The sequence below is a fragment of the Cuculus canorus genome, chromosome 14 (assembly GCF_017976375.1).
Source record: "Cuculus canorus isolate bCucCan1 chromosome 14, bCucCan1.pri, whole genome shotgun sequence".
Classification (NCBI taxonomy): domain Eukaryota; kingdom Metazoa; phylum Chordata; class Aves; order Cuculiformes; family Cuculidae; genus Cuculus; species Cuculus canorus.
Window position 1 is genome coordinate 5,502,558 of NC_071414.1, and position 20,356 is coordinate 5,522,913.

Consider the following 20,356-nt stretch of genomic DNA (forward strand, 5'->3'; position numbering starts at 1 on the left):
TTGCAATTTGTTAATGCAGGGATCAGCAGGGAGGCTGTAGAAAACACTTTACACAGATCAAATCAAATACATGCTAAGCATCAGCTCCCCAAGAGTCTCTTGTACAACGTGAAGACCAGGAGCATTCAGATTAGGATACGTAAAGACAAAAAGAAATGAGGATAAAACAGAAAGGTGAGGAAAAAGAAAAAAAGACAAATAAGACTCACTATTTCATCACAGGCTCATACTCATTTTAAGCCCTATCTCAGATTAGAGGGAAAAAGGTCAAACAACAGGAATCAGGAATGGGTGTGGTTAAAATCAGAAAACCAGGGAGGGAAGACAGAAAGTACAGGGGAATAAATAAACAACAATACTGAGGATAAAGATTTGGATTTTAAGAAAGTCACGTTGTGCAGAACAGTAAAATAGCTGTTGAAATTCTACAAAAATTGTCTGACAATTGAAACGTCCTATGCCTCACTGAGATAAAGATGGAAGAAAAAGAGTGGTGAAATTGCATTTTTTAAAATGTAAATATAATGCAAATAGAAAGTGTTCTCAGACAAAACTCCATAAAGCACAGAAAACACATGGAATTAACTAACTCACCACTCTTGACGTTGAGTACATGATGTTTATCCAAAGACCATCCTCCTAAATTTGAAGGATCTAGTTCAAATCCTTGCAGCAGCGCTGTCCTCTTCTCCCATAAAATGAGACTGGGGCAAGTCTCATATTCAAACCCCACAGACACTGAAATAAAATAAAATCTAATATACTTGCCGAACAAACACTGAACTAAATGTCCAGAGCACATTCAACTCATTCAACATTCCGGTTCCCCAGTCCCCTCAAGAAGATGGAGTGACTATATTCCTCTCTTTTATTCTGCAATATTAAATTCAGATCTTTGACTAGAGACAAATTTGAAACTTCATTCACACGTACTCTGCGGGGATCTGATCTCTTCTCTTTGAATAGCTGGCATTGGGAAGTGACTGGTTTGGTAAGAGGAGAGTGAGTACAATAGCATTTAAAATATAATAAAATTATCCAATCAGGTAACAGGAAAGATCTTAATTTGCCAGATGTCGATGGCATTTATTTAGTGTGTTCATTTTACATACCATATGCCCAGGAGCAGTGAAAACTTGGTGTGCCTATAGGCACACACACACACACGCTCAGGAAAGTAATACCTTATGCAATAACATCAGAAAGAAAAGCTATAGCACAGAAGATGTTAGAAAATATGACAAAGAAATAAGATTTAAAAGTAAGTCCTCTTTTCACACTGGCAGAGCTACAATGCCCATTTTTGGCACTGTCGTATCAAATTTGTTCTGATATTTGAATGAAAGTGAAAACTTAAAAAAATTATGATGATCACTCTTCTTCCCATCTACCAGAATGAAGCAAACTGATAGCAGCTATAGAACTATAAGACTGAAGAGGATTAATTTTCATTTCAAATGTGTTATACCACAAGAGACTATAATAACAGCATGCATGAAATCCAAATCCACTGCAGAATGCTAGTGAGTCCAGCATGTTCATTTGATAACTGAAAGAAAACATAAAAATAGTGATGGGCTAGGTTTCACCTAAGTTCCTGTGGCCAGTTTTTCCCACTGTCTGGTCTAAACCTTCTAAGTCAGCTACCGATCAGGAAACACCGGCATGTTGATGGAATTTAGACCCTCTGAATGTGATCTTTAATGCGTAAAAGAAACATAATACAAAGAAAAATTGTGTCAGGAAGACAAGTGGCATTTATTTTATATTTTCTTCTCCATAAGAAATCTTTGCAGTTTTCTTACTAAGAATTGTGTGGAAAGTTTTAGAGCTTGCATGTGCTGACTTACCTACCGCATCTGACAACCCATACACCTTCTGACCATATGCATCTGTTTTGTCCCAGATAAACGTATATGCCAAGTTGGGAGATGCCTGAAAAGACTTTTGAAACAGATGCCCTTCTACTGCTACCATCAAATGAACTTTGATTAGATTCAGCGGCACAAGTGACTGAGTCATGATGATCTTAAGTAAGGATTTGTATCCGGCAGTACGGGAACTCAGGTAGCTGAGCTTTATACTAGAGCCAGGGATCTCAATTTCTTCATGTAGAACCTGAATAGGAGAAAGATCAAACATTTTACATTAGGGCTTTGTTATTTTTTTACAATAATATTGCCTTGCATATTCTTATCAATTGATGACTTTCTGCTCCTGGAAATGGCTATCCTCAAATCAGTGCAGTGATGCAGTTCAGCTGACATTTCTGAACAAATAATTATATGGCATCTGCCTACACTTCTTTTTAAGAGTTCACTGTTGGCAAAGTGAAAATAAGTACAAGTAGTTTTACAAGTTATGTACAAGGGGAACATAAGAAATACAGCCACAGGAACTCACAATTTCCTCTAACAGTATAAAGTAAAGGCTAACTGGATAAAGTAGTGAAACAATATCATCAGCAGAGTTTTCCTTTGTCCTAAATCATATAGAAGAAACCAGCCTGCAATTAGCAGCACACACCAAGCCTTCGCAAAATTCTCTTGAAACACCTGAGCTGTCAACTGAAATAAAGAGATATATTTGATATATTGTATGATAATGAGAAGGTGCAAGGTAGTCAAAGATAAATGTGTCTTAGTAATATGAATCTAGGATATATCCCGCAGACCTCATTAGAAAGCCTGGTATCTGTCAGAATGAATGCAATTCTACAAAAGCATTTGCCATAGCAATTCCAGGGGACAAATGATGACACTGTGCTAAGCACTCAGGTCAGCACTAGCATCTGACCACTCATTTCTATATCCTTTTCACTCACGCTGTTCTCACCTGGGTTTCTGGTACAATAGGATTCCGGCCAGGAGCATCACTGAAGAAGGTTGAAAGTGGCGATGAAATGATGACCGGATCAGGACGGACAAAACCACTTAGATCACAGCTGGGAATGGAGTTCTCCTCTGTCTTCATCACGAGTGTGTCCATGGCATAGAAACTATTCCACGGCAACCATACTGTCCTTTCCTGACTCATAAATGGAGCTCGTTCAAAGTGCAAGGTTAAGGATGCTCCGCCATTCGCAACCAAGTCAAATCTAGAAAAATGTAGGCTTTAGAAGTGAGTAATTCCAGTAATAGCATTCCTGGCTAATGAAATAGGTATACCTACACCAACAGGTATATTTTAAGTGTCATGCTTCAAATGATCAGTAATGGGATGTGAAACCTGGCCACTAAACAACTGAAATCCAGCCAAGACAAGCAATGATTTGAAGTCACCCAGACAAACCTTGTTCCTATACATTATAAAATCTGCACTGAACAATCAAAAATACCCAGCAAACAAACCATCACATTTACTGTTACAGGTCACCTTTATATATATATAATCAGCAGAGAAGCCGGGTTCATACTGAGCTGGACACTGAATTATCCTTTCCTAAAAGATGCTGGACATCATGCACAGAATGGGATGCGTGGCAGTGAGAGAACAGTAATGAAAAGTTTTGCTGTTTGCATTCCACAAATAAGATACGAATTCACGTTCCCAGGATGACCAATCTATCATTTTTCAGAGACATCAGGTATTCAATCTCAATCCCCTACCTAATCATAGCGGTAATGTGGAGCTGTGCAGGCAGTTTGAAAGCTGCCCTAAATGAATAAAATACGTCTAGGTAGTTCTGACAAGAGAAGTAGCTTTCAGTTGTTTCCTGTAAATGCTGGCAATGTAACAAATTACCCAATGATTTCAATAATCTATTCAGATCTAAATACAGCTCAGTTCACCATTTAGTGTAGGATTAAACCACTGAGATCAAGAACATCATACTTTCATCACATCAGAATAATATTCTGGGACATGTGGAAATGAAATACTCCCTATAGTTCATTTGACTTATTTATTTCAATGGCTTGCATGCAAGATCAAGATAAAATAGTGACTGTTTACAATGCGTGTGGCACAGATATACTGTTTTAGTTACCACAGCCAGTAAACTAGATAAACCATGACACATTGATTTTTGTTTATCTGAATTTCTGTGCATTTCAAATCAAGGGGGAAAAGCAGTTTTTTTGCACAGCAGGAAATTGTCTGAATATATTCAATTAGAATCTTTTGATTATACTTTACCCCGAAGAAACTCAAAAGATAGTGATCTTCAAAAGGAACGAGAGGCAGAAGGGAACTTTAAAAAATATATACTATTCTATAGTGATACCATATTTTTTTTTCCTAGCAGTGTTAGCCTGCCTTGAATTTTAAAATAAAATATTTCTGATCTTGGCTGGGTATTCCTGTAGTCCACAAATGTTTTCATAGATGCAGAGCAATTTACTTGAAAGGAGTCTGCCTGCTAACACATTATTATCAGAAGTCAGCCTTTTCATATTTACTTGCTGTTAGTATTCAAAATGCCATGTGAAAAATCACTTTTACGTTTACTTAATAGCTCTTCACTCTGAGAGAAAAGCAATGCATGATACCACATGGTTCCATGTGATCACACCATCTGTTAATCGGCAAAGATACTACAGACAAAATAGGTACTCAATGAAGCAAGCAAACTCACGTGCCATCCTGACGAGTGATGGTATAGCCGTACTTTGGATACTTGACAAATGACACGTTGACTCCAACTAGAGGAGTTCCATCTGTAGTCACCACTTGGCCTCTTATAAGAGACACAAGACTGAAAAAGAAAGATAATTAAAGGTATGACAGTTAGTTACAAAAGCAAAGCTACGTTGTTTATAAATTGAGTAGTGGAACACTTGTGCCTCATTTACTCTAAATCCAATTTAGTCCAAAGATGTTTAGAATGCTGAAGACACCACAATATTGCCCAGCTCCATCTTTATACTTAAGAAACTGTGTGTCTATGCAGTGAGGTCTGTGTATACAAACTGGGAGCCAGTGCCTTCTTCATTTAATGAAGCTTTGTCTCATTGTCTAATGAGGCATTGCAGAATGGAAAGCCACCTCACATTCAGCCAAGCCAGAACTGTGACCCTAAAGTCCCACTGAAACGATGGCCGGGCACTTTCAAAACCCTCGCTGGGTACAACACTGTGTCTGTGGACTGTCCCTGCCTAATACACTTGAAAAATACGGCATAATGCTATACGTCTTTTTTACACAACCCATTTTCCAAATTAAGGCTCACGATCCCTCATCTTAGGGAGTGACTGTTGTTTGTACACTGCATTTGGTCTTGATTTGTAATCCCCGCTTTTCACTTTGTCAACAGGAGAAAGGATTTGGTTTTAAGGCCAAAATAAAGAATTTTCTTAGCCAACAAGGTGCTTAACTTAAAGAGGATGAAGATGGGTTATTCCTGAAAGGGACACAGTCAGTGTTTCTCTCTTTAGAGAGTGCTTTGCTGCTGCCAAGTGCATAGTGGGTGGAAAGTGCTGCGTTCTCAGCCTCCCGAGCACTGAGAGGAGCAAGTCTGGCTTCTCCCTGCTCTGCTGCATTCTGGCCTGGCCAGTCCCGTCCTGCCCTTCTCCTCTCCTCTATCAGCTGGAGGGGAGTTTTCACCCCCGACTCCTTTTCCTTCTACCTTCCCTGTATCCCGAGAGAAGCAGATTGCCGAGTGGGGGAAGCTTCACTATAAAAGGGAGATGGAAAAGGGAAGGCTCCTTGAAGATGCTTTCTATTCCTCCATTGGAAATGTGAAAAAAAGGAGAAGAGGATTGCGGTTAACAAGAGAAAGTTAAATCCTGCTGTATCCCATAATCTCAGGGACCGCATAATGGCATTTTGCTATAGCCCTAGGTGAAAAAAAATCTATTTCAGCATGAAGCGCTTCCAGCATGATCCACCCGCTCTCATCCATAGCTATAGAGAGTGCCAGAAAATGGAAAGCCCTGTTTCTGAGCTGCCCCCAGGCTTGGTGGGCTGAGGGCTCCCCAACAGCCACAGCACCCCAACACCGTCTGCGCCCACTGCGCCCAACTGCGCGACGAGGGGATTAAACCGAGCTGTGTCTTGCTGAAAGCTGATAAAATGCAGTTGGGTTCTGAGATGGCTCTAACACTTGCAGGATCCCCTATGCTTCCAATTCCAAAGCAATGTACGTTTCAGAGAACACCTGCTTTCATTAGGAATATCAGCGGGTGCTTTCAGACCTTTTCTATTAACTCAGAAATGCTCGAGGTGTTGCAATGTACATTTGTGACTGCATTATACCAGCTACTTTAACAACTGCCTCTTATTTTCTATTCCAAGTAAGTTGTAATATTTTCTCCAATATTACATAAAAAAAGAAACTAATTAATGAAAATGAGCCATTTCTGTCACCCTTCTTGAGAATTTTCAAGCACTTCTTGAAGTTTTTCTTTATTTCTGAAATCAACATTTTGTAACAGGTTATGGAATTTAATAGAAATCGATACCTGTTGAGAAAATCTACTTGGCAACACATTGGGCCAAGATAATTGGCTTGGCATGATTCATTTTGCTTGAATTATTTCACATGCGAACAAACAAAAACAGTTGCAGGAAGAGTCACTCACGCTTCCATAGGGGAACAGCGCAGATAGCACATTCAGAAAGAAATTATCATAAGGCAGAAGAGAAATAAAAATGTCCATGACTTAATATCCTCTACTCTCAATTTTATTATTTCAGGAATAATTTGAATAAGAACATTTTGGCCAATAATCCTGCTTTTTACTTCTAAAATGCCCCAATATAGAACAAAATAGAAATTAAAATTTGTAGTTAAAATCTGGATTTATAAGAAGTAAGATGTTAACTAACAGTCACACATAGAACAACCTTTTTAGTGGCAATCGTTTAGAAGTACAACTGACAAGTTAAGTTTATACATTAAATCCTTTTTTTTTAAAACAAGGAATTTGAATGTGTAAAAACATGTAACTATTCCTTTCTTGAAAACCATTTCATCTTTTTTTTTGCACAGAAATGATCAGTAAGATCTAAATAATTTTGCAATCAACACTTTTTGTTATTTATTGCTTTAGCAGGGTAGAAAATAACTGCTTATTCTTATACTAGTACTGGAGAAAAAATCATTAACACTTCTTTTCTGCTTTTTAAACCTCTTTCAATGGAATAAGAGGTTGAGCTAAGAACAGAGAGACGCCGTTATCTTTCATGGTAGCTACTTCTTGAGACCATGGAAGCTTCAGCATACATGAAATTTGGATTCTAACCCTGTGGCACTATTTAAAAGTCAAAAAGCTTAGCTTTAAAACTTTCAATTTGCCACTATATGTTAGCTTTGCCTAAAACTGGTACCAAAAATAACAGCTGAGCTGCAGAATTCTCAAAAGCACCCTCACATCTTCAAGGCTAAGGCCAATTTTAAAACGTCATTAATATGCCATTTGCAAAGAGATGTTAAAATATGTCATGCACTTCAGATGAATAAAACAAAACTAAGATTCCCGCCACCAGGAATCCTAGAAAACATATTAAAAAAATGTTCTAAAATTTCAGAGGACCCTCAGGACTGAAGTGCTCAACTCCCACTTAGTCTAGAGCTCTAATTCTGAGGCTGTTTAGAAGACTACAACCCATACCCATATATAAACAGTTTGATTATTTCTAATATAATTTCTGATATTTCTCAGATGGTGCAAGATCATCTGCACATCACTGTACTCATCTAGAGATTTGGAGTATAATCACCTGCTTCTGTAAAATGCTGGAAGATCTAGGAATAAAGTGTTAGATCATGCATGTAACACAGCTAAACAGTTCTTAGGTGATAGTGGAATACAGACAGAGAGAATACACTCATTTAGGTGTCTTAATAAGGCAGCAGCTCAAGCACTGGTTAGCATACAATATGCAGGAGGAAACTGCCTGCTCCTCTTCACTCAAGGGAATTTGCTGACTGTAACATATCTAGAGCAGCATGTACCAAGCAGCCCGTGGAATATACGCTCTTATGCTATGGCTTGTATTCCTCTTTGAACAAATTATTCGGCCTCATGAATTAGTAAGCTTCTCTTCTGTCTTGTTTTCTTTTTCATGCAACATTGCAGAAAATTACAAGAATTCCTCCATTTCATTTTTACAGAGCTGATGAGGAAAAAAGTATCACCACAAATTTAGATGAAAACAGAACAATTTTCTTCCATTGTTCCAAACACTCCATGTGTGTATATTATAGAACAGAACAGAATAGAACAGAACAGAACAGAACAGAACGAAGTCTGTGTTATCTGGAGTAGGATCCAGCAGGGTTTTTCTGATATAATATGGAAATCATTGTGCTATTTGAGCACCATAGTGATGAATACAATGGGGACCCGCCTGATGTTTCCAGAAACATTGTGATCCTCATTTTACAGACAAGTATTTAGTGACTTTCTTTATGCAACCCAGCAAGCCTATAATGAAATCCTGACTGAAAAAAAGTTTCCTGTAATGAAGTCCAATCATTTGGGCATTGTTTCAAATGAAGTTCTTACTTCAGTTTTCACTTTGGCAATACAAACATAATTAACATATTCATCAATTCCTTAGCATCTTTCCAGACATATTTAAATAATATTGATAAACAAGAAGCTTCTTGTAAGCATACAAAGGGATCAAATATCTGTTAATGATGTGCTGGCTCTTTGTTTCATTGTAAATATATAATTAATAATTATAGGAAGAACAGACATAGAAAAATAAAAGCAAGAAGAATACAAAAACCCAGACAGATGTATTGATGATGCACGTAGAACAGTTCTATATAAGGAATAAATAATAACCCCACTAAGTTAAAGCATCTCTAAAATAATTTGAAATGTTATTCCATTACTGAAACTTGTATTTAGAGCACTAAATAAAACAGAACCGCTTTCTAACTGGAAACTAGTTTGTATTTTCCCTTGTTTTGCACCACAGTCTTCATAAAATATGAACCTCAGAAGCTCCTCCTGAGTGGAAGGTAACTTCCAGGTGGTGCCAATGTGTTAAGATGCTAATAAAAGTCAGTGCTGTAAAATAAAGGCCACATCATAAATTGCAACAGAGTGCCCTCACTGGGAATGATGCCTGAGATGCAAACACATGAAGCACCTGAGAGCAGCATCGCATGTTAAAACATGAATAAAATCTCCGGGAGAAATTTTCGCACACAATGCAACTGCACATATACAGCATCACATTTATAGCTGCTACCTGCTGTTGAAGGGATTTTCTCCTGGGATGATATGAGTGCTGTCCTTCCCCACTAAGAGCTTGATTCGATCATAGAATGACTTCACAGCTGGTGAACCAGAATGGCTCTGTTGTATGATGTCAAGAGGATCTCGTGAACCCCGGCACAGCAGGCTATTTTGACAGGTAGCCTGGAGGCAGCAGTCTGGATCTAGGCAGTCGACCAAGCCATCTGAAAGGTAAGAATCATTGAGATTCAGCCGGCTACACCGCTATCAAGCAATAATATCTAGTGGACTTCTTAAGGCACTGGGAAAAAATCTTAATGCTTACTCTTCATACCATCTCTACACCATAAAACTGGAAATTGAACCAATAGCGCAATGAGGATGAGACCTTCTCGAGTATGCTGGTTAAACACCGTTACTGCCACAATTAATTTAAACCAGTGTTCGATGAGAATCAAATCCAAAGAGATCTATTACAGGTTGAAATTAGGAAGAGGAAATAGTAGAATGAGTAGAAGATTTTTTGTACTTTTTTTTTGTTCGATTGGTTTGTTGCCTGTTTAGCTCTTTCCCTTTCTTTGTTTTTGCATTTTTTTTTTTTTTTAGATTTCCTTGCCCGGCTATAAGCGTCTTGAGAATTATGCTTTTTAATTTCATTTATTCCATTTGGGGAGATAAGGCAAGGGGATGGGTGTAACAGAGTAAGCTGCGATTACCTAAGTAAAATAAAAATGACATTGTACCTATTTTGGCAATTCATAGGGGAGTGCTCCCACCTCCCATAGATATCTCAATCAGAACTTGTCTGGATAAGGAAGGACCAGTCACAAAGCTGGTGGGTTTAGTCACCATATTACATATTAGGTTATTCATCAAGAATATTTCTTAAGAAGTATTTTTAAGAAAAAATAGAATTGAAACACCAGAAACTAAAATGGAATCCTCAATGAGGAGATCAATCTGTACGCTTAGATAAATCACAAGCGACTATTTTAGCACATACAGTAATAACTCCAGGCATCATCCTTTCCTTTAGCATCACCATTTAAATGAAATACATTCTCTCAATGGATTTCTGCTGTAATTTAGAAATTAGTAACCATTTCCTTTAAAATATTATAATCTCTAACAATTCAGAAGCATTTGTTCATCTGCTCTGGCAAGAATCTGGCATTCAATCAGCACTCTACTTAGGTCTGTAAACTTTCAGAGACGCCCCAGGGCATATTAATTTGATGTCTGAATACAAATATGACCTGGGCACGTACTGAATACCATACATGAGACAGAACTTTCCAGTAGGTTAGTTGACAAAAGTACCTTAGAGCAAGATCATCACTCATGTATTTTCATGACTTTCAACTGACCAGCATATACAGTGATTACCAGAAAAACAACAAAAGAAAAACCAATCCAAACCTACAAAAAGCTTTCCTATTTTATAATTAGCCTTGCATTTCCAATGAATCCCATGTGCCTGAAATGACCGCTTCTGATTTAGAAACAAAATTGCCAAGGTATGCCAACAAGTCATCCCTCTAAGGAAATTTAAGTTAGACAAACTACCTTGTTGCAAGAGCTATACTTCGCTTTAAGGTCACTTGCCTATTCACCTTAAGAGCTCCATTCATTTTGAAATCCTTTCCAAAGTGGCGCTAGGAATTTTCTTTTTTGCTAAGGTCCATTTTCCACCTATTTTATATAATCATTGTAAGGACATCATTAGCTTCAAGATTATAGGCAGTTTCCCTATTAAGCTCTTTATAGAGAACTTTTTCCCAGCATCCTGCATTCTTTCTCAGTTTGTCACATCTCTACAACTATGAACTGTTTAGTCCACTCAGCTTTTTCGTTCAGATGACTACCCTTCAAGAGAATCCTATCAACACCTTGGAAATAACAAAAGCAAAACACAGGATATAAATTAGTCCCTTTGACAAATTTATACTTACCTGTTCAAGCTGCATCGTGTTTTTGCTACACCTGTTATTAGAGGTGAGCATATGTTGTGCCTTTAATGACCTCATCACACAGCAGATTATGGGATGCTGTGACCCAACACTTCTGATGACATCGTGAACTTTCAATTGGCATATCAATCTCGCAGGGTACTGTCAGTCATGCGAATCACATCTTTATGCTCGCAGGCCCCCTTGGATATAGTCTGACATTGCAATCTTCAGTAAATTACCCTGTCACTGCCAATCTCGCCGTTATCTCACAAACAATCAAGGAGGCAATCAAACTGCTCTGAATTGCCGGTTCAGAGGGAGGCTAGAAACATCTCCATTCAATACCAGGGAGAAACCTCTGTATAATTCCTTTCATGTTGGAAGGGTTTTATGCAGTTATGTGAATCTAGACTTGCACAGATCCTTACAAGAGTATTTAGAAATAAACAGGCATATACCATAACACAGTTTACTAGTTTGAAACATTATTAATTGAAATATATGGCTATATTCCCCTGTAATAATCTATTCCCAGATGGAAGGATTCAGGAATTCAGATAGTTTTAACTCGTGCCAAGTAGTTGATGCAGTTTGTTGCTACAGCAGAACTAAGGCACGGATCTGCCCTGGGCACTGCTGTTTGGTGTCCAAGGCCTATACATCGCTATAGCGTTCGCATTCACAGCTGCATCGCTGTCGTTATTTACTTTGTTGCTCTGAAATCACTGACTCCACGTATGAAAGGGTATTGATTACTGTCAGAACATATTTGTTTCGAGATCGTGTTTACCTAGTCTGCAATCCGGAGGTATTATCACAGAATGGCTGAGGTTGGCAGGGCCCCCTGGAGCTCATCTTGCTCAGTTCCCAGCTCAAGCCAGGCCATCTAGAGCCAACTGCTCAGGATCACGCCCAGACAGCTTTTGAGTATCTCCAAGAGTCGAGACTCCACAACTTCTCCGGGTCACCTGCTCTGGCGCTCAGTCACCCTCACGACAAATAAGTGTTTGCCAACACACATTTGTGCCTGGGGTTGCTTCTCCCAAGGTTCAGGACGTTGCACTTCATGAGGTTCCTATCAGCCCATTTCTCTAGCCATATTGTACCACCATACACATACTGTACGAAGCAAATTCTTACAGAATCATTTAGTTGCATTAGACTCAGTTGATCAAAACAGGGACTAGAAAAAAATGCATCTTCTGCAAGAGAAAACTCTGCCATAAGCACGAATTTCAATTAGAATTCAGTACTTTGTTTTTTTAATATACATTTCAGAGCTTGTCATCTTCCAGATTTCCTCAGGCACACTGAATTATTTATATGGTTAATTCAAGGACAAAACCCTCACCATTAGCCTTACCAAGATATTGCTGCTTTTCATAGCATACACATCTGAACTTAAAGTGGCCAGTTAGCAGCTCTCTGTAACTCTGTGCTAAAGGGAAGAGACTGTAGACAGAGTTAAGATGGTACTGAACCTCTCCAACAACTCAACACCAAAAGAAGTCCTGATTTGGCCTTTGCTGGGAAGACAGAAATAGGAAATTTTGCTCTAATTTAAACCAGCACCAGAGGATTAGCTCGCCATTGCTGTTCGTGGTTCTTCTGAATTCCCAAATCTTTTCAGAAACAAATCAAGTGACATGGAATTCTTCATGAAGGCTTTGCTTCTGCTAATGGATACATAGATTTCTTGACATTCTGCGAACTATTCTGCAAGCTTGTTGGCAGACTTAACTACAGAGCAAGAAGAAAATTTTGAAGCTTTACATGTAAGTAGAATAATCTACCCGTGCATGCCATATTTTAAGATGGCCTTATTATTGTGTTCCTCTTGAACACCATTACAAAACCTAAAAGGCTTTCAGTAGAAATAGCGATATTTTACTGCTAATGTTTTTAATGTTTTACCTCTCATTATAATTTTTCCTTCTTTACTGAATATACTTCTCATCATGTTCAGATGACTGGATTCCAGAATTGTGTTACACCTTTCTTTGTAAAGTTGATGCTTGAGTTATTTGGTTTGGTTTTTTTTAACTCCTCCAAGTAAATTATCTTTAGTTTCCACTCTTCATCAAATACTTGTAGGTTGTGCTTCAGGATCGATTAATGATGCACATTAGAATGAGTCAACTTTGACCTGATATCCATCTGCTTGAGAAAATGCTTTCTGTACCCAGCAGGGGACAATTGTGTTTCAAAACAAGACTTCCGAGCACATGCTCAGTAGAGGGCATCCTCATCCTTCACTAGCTTCAGGAGCTGGGGGCTTTCAGAACATAATTCCTGGAATTTTTTCTTCTCCCAATAAACATTTCAGACTGATGATTAAAATGGAGGTGGGAAGGGGGGGGAAACAGCAGCTATTACGAACCCTGAGGGTAGAAGGGCCTTTGATCACTCTAAGGGCAAATTAGTTAATTTATCATGATCCGATTTTAATTATGTGTAGTATTAATATACCCAAGGTGAAAGAATTAGAGATGCTCTATCAGATTATCAAAAGAGTAGGCCTTCTCTCTGCCAACACAGAAATATTTTAATTGAGCTCTAAAACTGCTTGCAGAACTGTTTCCACAGACAGGCTATTCTGCAGCCCAGTATATCTTATTACATGGAAATTTTAACTAGTACTTAACCCAAATTTTCACTTTTGTAGCTTGATCTAACTACTGTTACTTATATTGGTATACGTCATTCAAAATAATTCCTCGGAAGTTCCTGATGCTAAAAAGAAAGGAAACGCTTCTCACCCTTAGCACTGTTCCTCAATGAGCCAAACTGGAGACCCTGTCTGTAAACTGTCAGGATATCCATTATACCACCGGCTTTTATAATGAACTGTGAGCACAACAGAGTATCTTCAGAACCATAAACCTTATCCAAAGTCTCCTTTTGGGAAAAGCTGGACTGTAAATCCCAAGTTGTGGTAAAGTAGAATAAAATTGGCTTCTGCGTAAGCTGAGTGTGTCTCTGGATGCCCCAGAAACTCCCTAAGGAGGTTTTGAAGCACCCTGGAATCTGACACTGGTAGAGCAACAGCCTCACTTCCCTTGGCCACTTGGGACCCCTGTGCTGCCCAGAGCTCTGGCAGTCGGGAAAACCCTCATCCCAAAGAACATCAGCTGGAATAAAGGATTGTAGGTGTAGCTCCAGCTCTGCACTGAGTGTGCGGTGGTCCTTCACCACCTCTGAATACTGATGGATTACCGATGCTCCAAATTCAAACCACACATCGCTTACAGCACAGAGAACCAGGAGGGCTCCAAGGTAAAAACAACCTTAAAAAATAAAAATGTTCATTTAGTTCCAGTGTGCCCATGGATACCTACACAGCAACTGGGGGCTTTTTAAACCATGGAATTTGCAGTGACTGAATTTCTTGCTTTCGCTTCCCCATGGGCTATAAGAGCATGGTATTGTACTAACATATCCCATGAGGGACAGTGTGAGGATAAGCTGGCTAATGTGTGCAAAGGCGATTAGAGGCTGACATGAAGTTTTAACCAAATCACATGCAAGCCCACTCATTAGAGCTCGTCAAACATCTGTACCGAATGTCTAGTTTTCATACAGATTTTTATACTCGAGCCCGCATAACTCACTCTAGCCCCCAACCACAATAGATTTCAGCTACTCATTTCAAGTAATGTTCTAAAACTGACTATTGTACAGGCTCCGGGAATGTATTTTCTGTGCCAAGAGTATTCTGGGTATTTATATTGAGAACTTCATAAAATCTTTTGTCGGTGCTGAATTAGAGACCCCTGCTGAGGCAATGCTTGTTGAGGCAAGCTAAATTACATGATTTGCTTTTGTGCTGTGAAATACTTGTATTATCTTAAATGTCACGAGCCTGATGCAGTATCAAGTCACAGCATTTGTAATTTTCTAAAAACAATCTTTTTCTAAATGTTTATTGCAGGAAGACACTTTCTCTTTTCTTTCTATTTTCTTTCTGTCTAATTTCAGAGATGAGTTTTCTAAGACAACTCAAATAAACAGCCTTTCAATCAGTCAAGAGCACTGTCCTGACAGTGAACTTCTCTAGAAATGTATTTTTCTTGTGAATTGAAAAGAATTCATACTGGAGCAGATAGCTGGCTTTCTCTCATTCATTATCTTTAATGTATTGTGCCAAACAGGATTACTGCCAAATGTATTTCTTGGTGGGGTTACAGCTATATAGTAACAAACTGAAGGGAAAATTTGCCTTTTGAGATATGCACAACTCTCTTTGGAAAGCCAAGTGGAAATAAATTAAAATGTATTTTAAAAAGAATGTCCTACTTTGCATAACAAACAAGGAATTCCTCATTCTATTTAGCTTAGCATTCTATACTGCTAGAGGTTGCTTCTTTTCCTTCCCCACCCAATTTTAACCCAGATGATTACATTTTGAGGAGAAATGTGATCTGTGAAATGATATAAGCAGTGACTGCATTTAAGCTTTTTTTTCTTTTTAACCCACGTGCACTTGTCCTCTCCCTCCTGACCAAATCTGAAACAAACAAATTTAGCAAAACTTTGGTTGCTTTCTGTTTTCCTTTCTCTGAGATAACATAATTTACCTGTTTTGACAATAAAAATTATAAGTAGAGTAAACTTGAAAGGATGCAAAAAGTGGTAGAAGAGAGGAAAAAAGAAAAGAAAAGCCTAGAAAGAGCAACCCCAGTTGGCGATACAGGACTTCTGCCAGGGCTGCTTCTGCAAAGGCCGTAGTTCTTATTTAAATATCTCTCCCAAATTATCCCACTGAGTTCAGGACAAAGGCCCCTCAAACAAGAGCTCCTGGTAACAACTGCAACCAATGCCTAGTTGAACTATTCTTCCAAAAAGAAATATGATTTATTCTATGCATACACCGTCCACTTTACTTGGAGGGACTGTAAGGTCTAAGATAGAACCTAACTGACCACATACAATTTATGAAGACTGTTCTGAGATACTAAAAACATTTTTCAATTTAGGAACAAGTAAATTATTACAAAATATTTACTCTAAAAATATGAGTATAAATAGCACCTGTAGTGATTTCCTTATGCAATATGTCAATAAAAATATGAATTTGAAATATAAGGTACCTTCTCCCATTCCTCAAAATATCATTTCTAATCCCTTAATTTCCTAAAATAAATCCATGGTGAATTAAATGGGTTATACATGTCTGTTGGGGGGGATTATACATTGTAATCACAATTATAGGTCTTAAAACGAAGCTATTCCTAATCCCTCCAAAAGATGCTTAATAGCTATTAGACTACTGAGGGACTGATTAAGGAAAGGGATCAGATTTAGAAGTGGCCACAGTGAGTATATTATATACTTCAAACACGCTTTGGAAAACAGATGCATTTTCCAATTAAGAAAGATCTTAAAAGTGAGTCACTGCCAGAAAACTCCTACCTTTTAGTTAAGCTTCCTCCTTAAAAATAAATAGGCAGATAAATAAATAGACAAACAAATACTTAAACAAGAGACTCTCAAGCTTTTCCAGCACAGTAGCCTACGCACCGCAGCCCCTCTAAACAGGTTCATAATGAAGACCCAGTTAAGCCCACAGCTAGATTTGATGTGTGCTGGTAAGGACAGGTACAACTGAATTTTCCAATGCTACCTCAGATCTACATGAACAGCTCTAAGAGGAGAAAACAGCTCTGGACGCTCTCTCCTCCCTCTGCTCTGGAATCCTGTTTTATTTATGTAACACACACTGACATCTCATTTAAAATGAAGATTTCTAAATCTCAACAAGACAGGGACACGTCTGCCTCTTCTAGGAATAAATCAACTAAAGGGCATTAATCTAAAATGGAAACAAAATATTAAGTACAATCTTTCATTTTTCTCTTTTTGAAGTATGGTATGGAATTTGCATCGTGGCAGATAATAAGACAAAACAGGACAAATGGTAATCCTTTTGGAGTCAGTGGTGATGTTCTTACTGACATCCATGAAACTAAGACTTGGCCTAAGGCCTTTGAATCCGATTGTGAGATACAGTCGCAATAAGAATGGCTGAGCAGCGGAAGAGCACCACAATATGTTAAATCTATTGCTGCGCGGGGAACAATGGAAGACAGAAAATGATTGCTGCATTTCGGTGGCACACTGAAGCAACCGTGTTTTAACAACATGAATAGATGGATGGAAAAGAAAAGAGGTTCAGCTGTCCAGATAAGTATCTCATTTAGGAAAAAATTATATTTTTAGCTACCTTACTGCCTTTCGAAAGAACAGCTTGCCTCGCCGGTACTACTCCAGAACTACTTGCTTATGTTAACAGAGCAATGTCGGTAATGGAGCAGCAAATGAGTTCAGCATTTTGCTGCAAATAAACTTGGTTGAGTTTCAAATGAAAAGAGGGACTGGGAGGAGAGACGATTTCTTTAACTTTCAACAGTCTCGTGTTTTATATGAAACTTCCGGTAGCAGGGTGAAACTTTTAACGTTGATTCCCATACTACAGCTTTCAGCTTTGTCTAATCAGAAAGCTTAATTTCATTTTTTCCTTTATAGACAGAGCCACAATTACATACTCGCGCATCTTTAAGCACACAGCACGTGGCCCTTCCTCCCTCTTCACTGGTGCACATTTCTGTGGCCTCCCCTGGGACAGCATTAATAAACATACAGGCGATAGGGGTGTTCCTGGCCAGGTGTGTCGTTAACCACACACACGAAGGGTACGACAGCTTCAGACAAAGGCAGAACAGCACTCTAAGACACTAAGCATTACGTGATTAACATTATGTTCAGTTTTGTGCTTCGTGACTGACAATTTGGCACACTGATGGGAATGACACGGGAATGTCCTTACAGCACGTATTGGAAAGGACCCCATGTCACCTCAAAGAGATATGAAACTCCAAATCTAATCAAGAAAACTAAAACAGCAAAAACCCCAAAGGCTTGAGAGAGATGTAGGAGTACTGCAGTGCCACGCAGCCTGTGGCCACCTACACCACGTCCAAAGCACAGTCTGGCTGAATTGAAGAGATTGTCTGCTCAGTTTCTCAGGTTTATCTTGCAAGTATGTGGAGAAGCAGCCAGCTGAACAGGTGTGGAACATCGCCTTAGCTCCCTTACAGAAAAGCTCTACAGAAATGTGATATGGATGAGACTACTAGAGAGTAGTGATGACCATCGGATTTATGTACTGAGCTAGGGGTCAGAATTGTCGACAAGAGAGTAGTTTTTGCCTTTATCATAAAACCCCTCAGCCCAAGAAGGATGTTGAGGTGCTGGGGTGCGTTCAGAGAAGGGAAACAAGAGCTGGTGAAAGGTCTGGAACACAAGTCTTATGAAAGGCGGCTGAAGGAACTGGGGTTGTTTAGTCCAGAGAAAAGGTGTCTAAGGGGAGACCTCGTTGCTCTCTACAGCTATCTGAAAGGAGGTTGTAGCAAGGTGGGTCCTGGTCTCCTCTCCCAGGTAACAAGTGATAGGATGAGAAGAAATGGCCTCAAGTCTCACCAGGGGAGGTTTAGATTGGATATCAGGAAAAAATTCTTTGCTGAAAGAGTGTTGAAGCACTGGAATGGGCTGCCCAGGACAGTGGTGGAGTCTCCATCCCTGGAGATGCTGAAAAAGAGTGTAGATGTGGCACTTTGGGACATGGTTTAGTAGGCACAGTGGTGTTGGGCTGCTGGTTAGACTGGATGAGTTTAGAGGTCTTTTCCAACCTTAATGACTTTATGATTCCCATGTGAAAATGGGTGGGTCAAATGGACTTTTCAGGTTGTTCTGGAAGAAGCACAGATTTTCAAACTACACTCCCATGAGAAGCAACAAGCAGTAACCTCTCTAGCCTCTAGAAAAAAACCAACTTCGAACATCTGAATAGCTCTCTCCCTAACTTTTCTACCTTTAACCTAGTCCAAACTATTTTTGTTATGGTAAGCCAGATACCACGCACGCTGCATGGTAATGTGGATTAATATTGTACATCTGTTGTAGAGCATATTTATTCCATGTATTCTTTAACTTTGATGAACTACTATTTGCCTTCCATGAACCAAGTTTTAGAATTCTGCGTTTTTAAATTGTTATGAACAACTGAATAGTCTCACTGGTCATTTTTTTACTGTTTAATCTGTTTTACAAGCACAGAATATTGTCTTGAATAAGTAAGTAAACATCTGATTCCTGTATATCTAATAATGTTTTCCCAACTCATGTCTTATTTTGAGGAAAATGTGATGATACCTCCTTTTTCAAATTTTCCTTCAAAGCCTGTAAAAACTGTAAACCTTAGCACCTCACCTTTTTGTTTTCTACACTGTACCTTAACACAACTCTAGTGCGTAGCTAAATGCCACATGATGTAATTTGGCAGTTAGATTCTGCTCTTTACAATTCAGCAATAGATGTAAAGCAAATTCCAGTTTTCTGAAACTGAATCAACTCCAGCTCTTTTAAAATATTTCTGTAAGCACTGATCACACGTGAAACCAGAGAACTAACAGAGGATTTACAGGATTTACCAGAGGATGATATTCAGATGTGGTTAATACCATGTTATCAAATTCAAATATATATGTTCTTCAGTTTGGAACTTAAATAACAATTTCTACACCCTGAAATGTTATACAAAATTAAAGCACTCATCTTAACGACAATTTTACCCTAAAAACAGTCATTCAAATAAGTCAAACGTTTCTTTGCAGTTTTAGGAAATACCATGAGTAAAACATTTATTAATCAGTAAACAACAGATGTGTGCTTTAGGTTAATTATTGGTAAAAGAAAAGTGAAGGATTCTCAAAGCTGTCTGGTCTTTGACTTCTAATGAAGAGCAGAACTAAGTGAAAAGGAATCTATGTGACTTACTAAAGACAATGCAATGAAAGGTATAAGAAAGCTACTTCAGCTGAAGCAATCTTATTTAGATGGCACAACTTTTCAGAACTGCTTTTAGCCTAGCACGGTCTGACACACCATGAAAGGCTCTACTAAACTGAGATAAATTTAAGCCATCTTTGAAGGTAAACACAGGACGCAAATTCTGTACTTAATAGGGATATGCCTGATACAGGAGAAGGAAAACTGAACTGGGATCTCAGAGCCTTACCACGTATGACTGCTCAGCACACCTCGCTCAGCCCTCCAAAGTCTGGCACCTGAGCCGTGCAGTACGACAGCAAGCTACAACCACTTACACAGCTTGTGTACACGAGAGCATGACCCTGGCCTCGAGCGCAGAGCAGAACAACAATTGCTAAATACCCTGCTCCACCAGCTGCTATGCTTGTGCACACGGGC

General features: G+C 38.8%; 1 protein-coding gene across 20 annotated transcripts in view; it reads right to left on the bottom strand.

Annotated features, from left to right (window-relative positions):
- TENM2 (teneurin transmembrane protein 2) overlaps window positions 1-20,356 on the bottom strand; it is a 961,638-nt gene that overhangs the window by 32,132 nt on the left and 909,150 nt on the right. For all 20 annotated transcript variants that reach the window (XM_054079360.1, XM_054079361.1, XM_054079368.1 and 17 more), the window contains 5 exons: window positions 9,151-9,361; window positions 4,577-4,696; window positions 2,836-3,097; window positions 1,851-2,118; window positions 595-738 (listed from right to left, as the gene is read on the bottom strand). In XM_054079360.1, coding sequence (XP_053935335.1) covers window positions 595-738; window positions 1,851-2,118; window positions 2,836-3,097; window positions 4,577-4,696; window positions 9,151-9,361 — 1,005 coding nt within the window. The remainder of the gene's footprint in view (window positions 1-594; window positions 739-1,850; window positions 2,119-2,835; window positions 3,098-4,576; window positions 4,697-9,150; window positions 9,362-20,356) is intronic.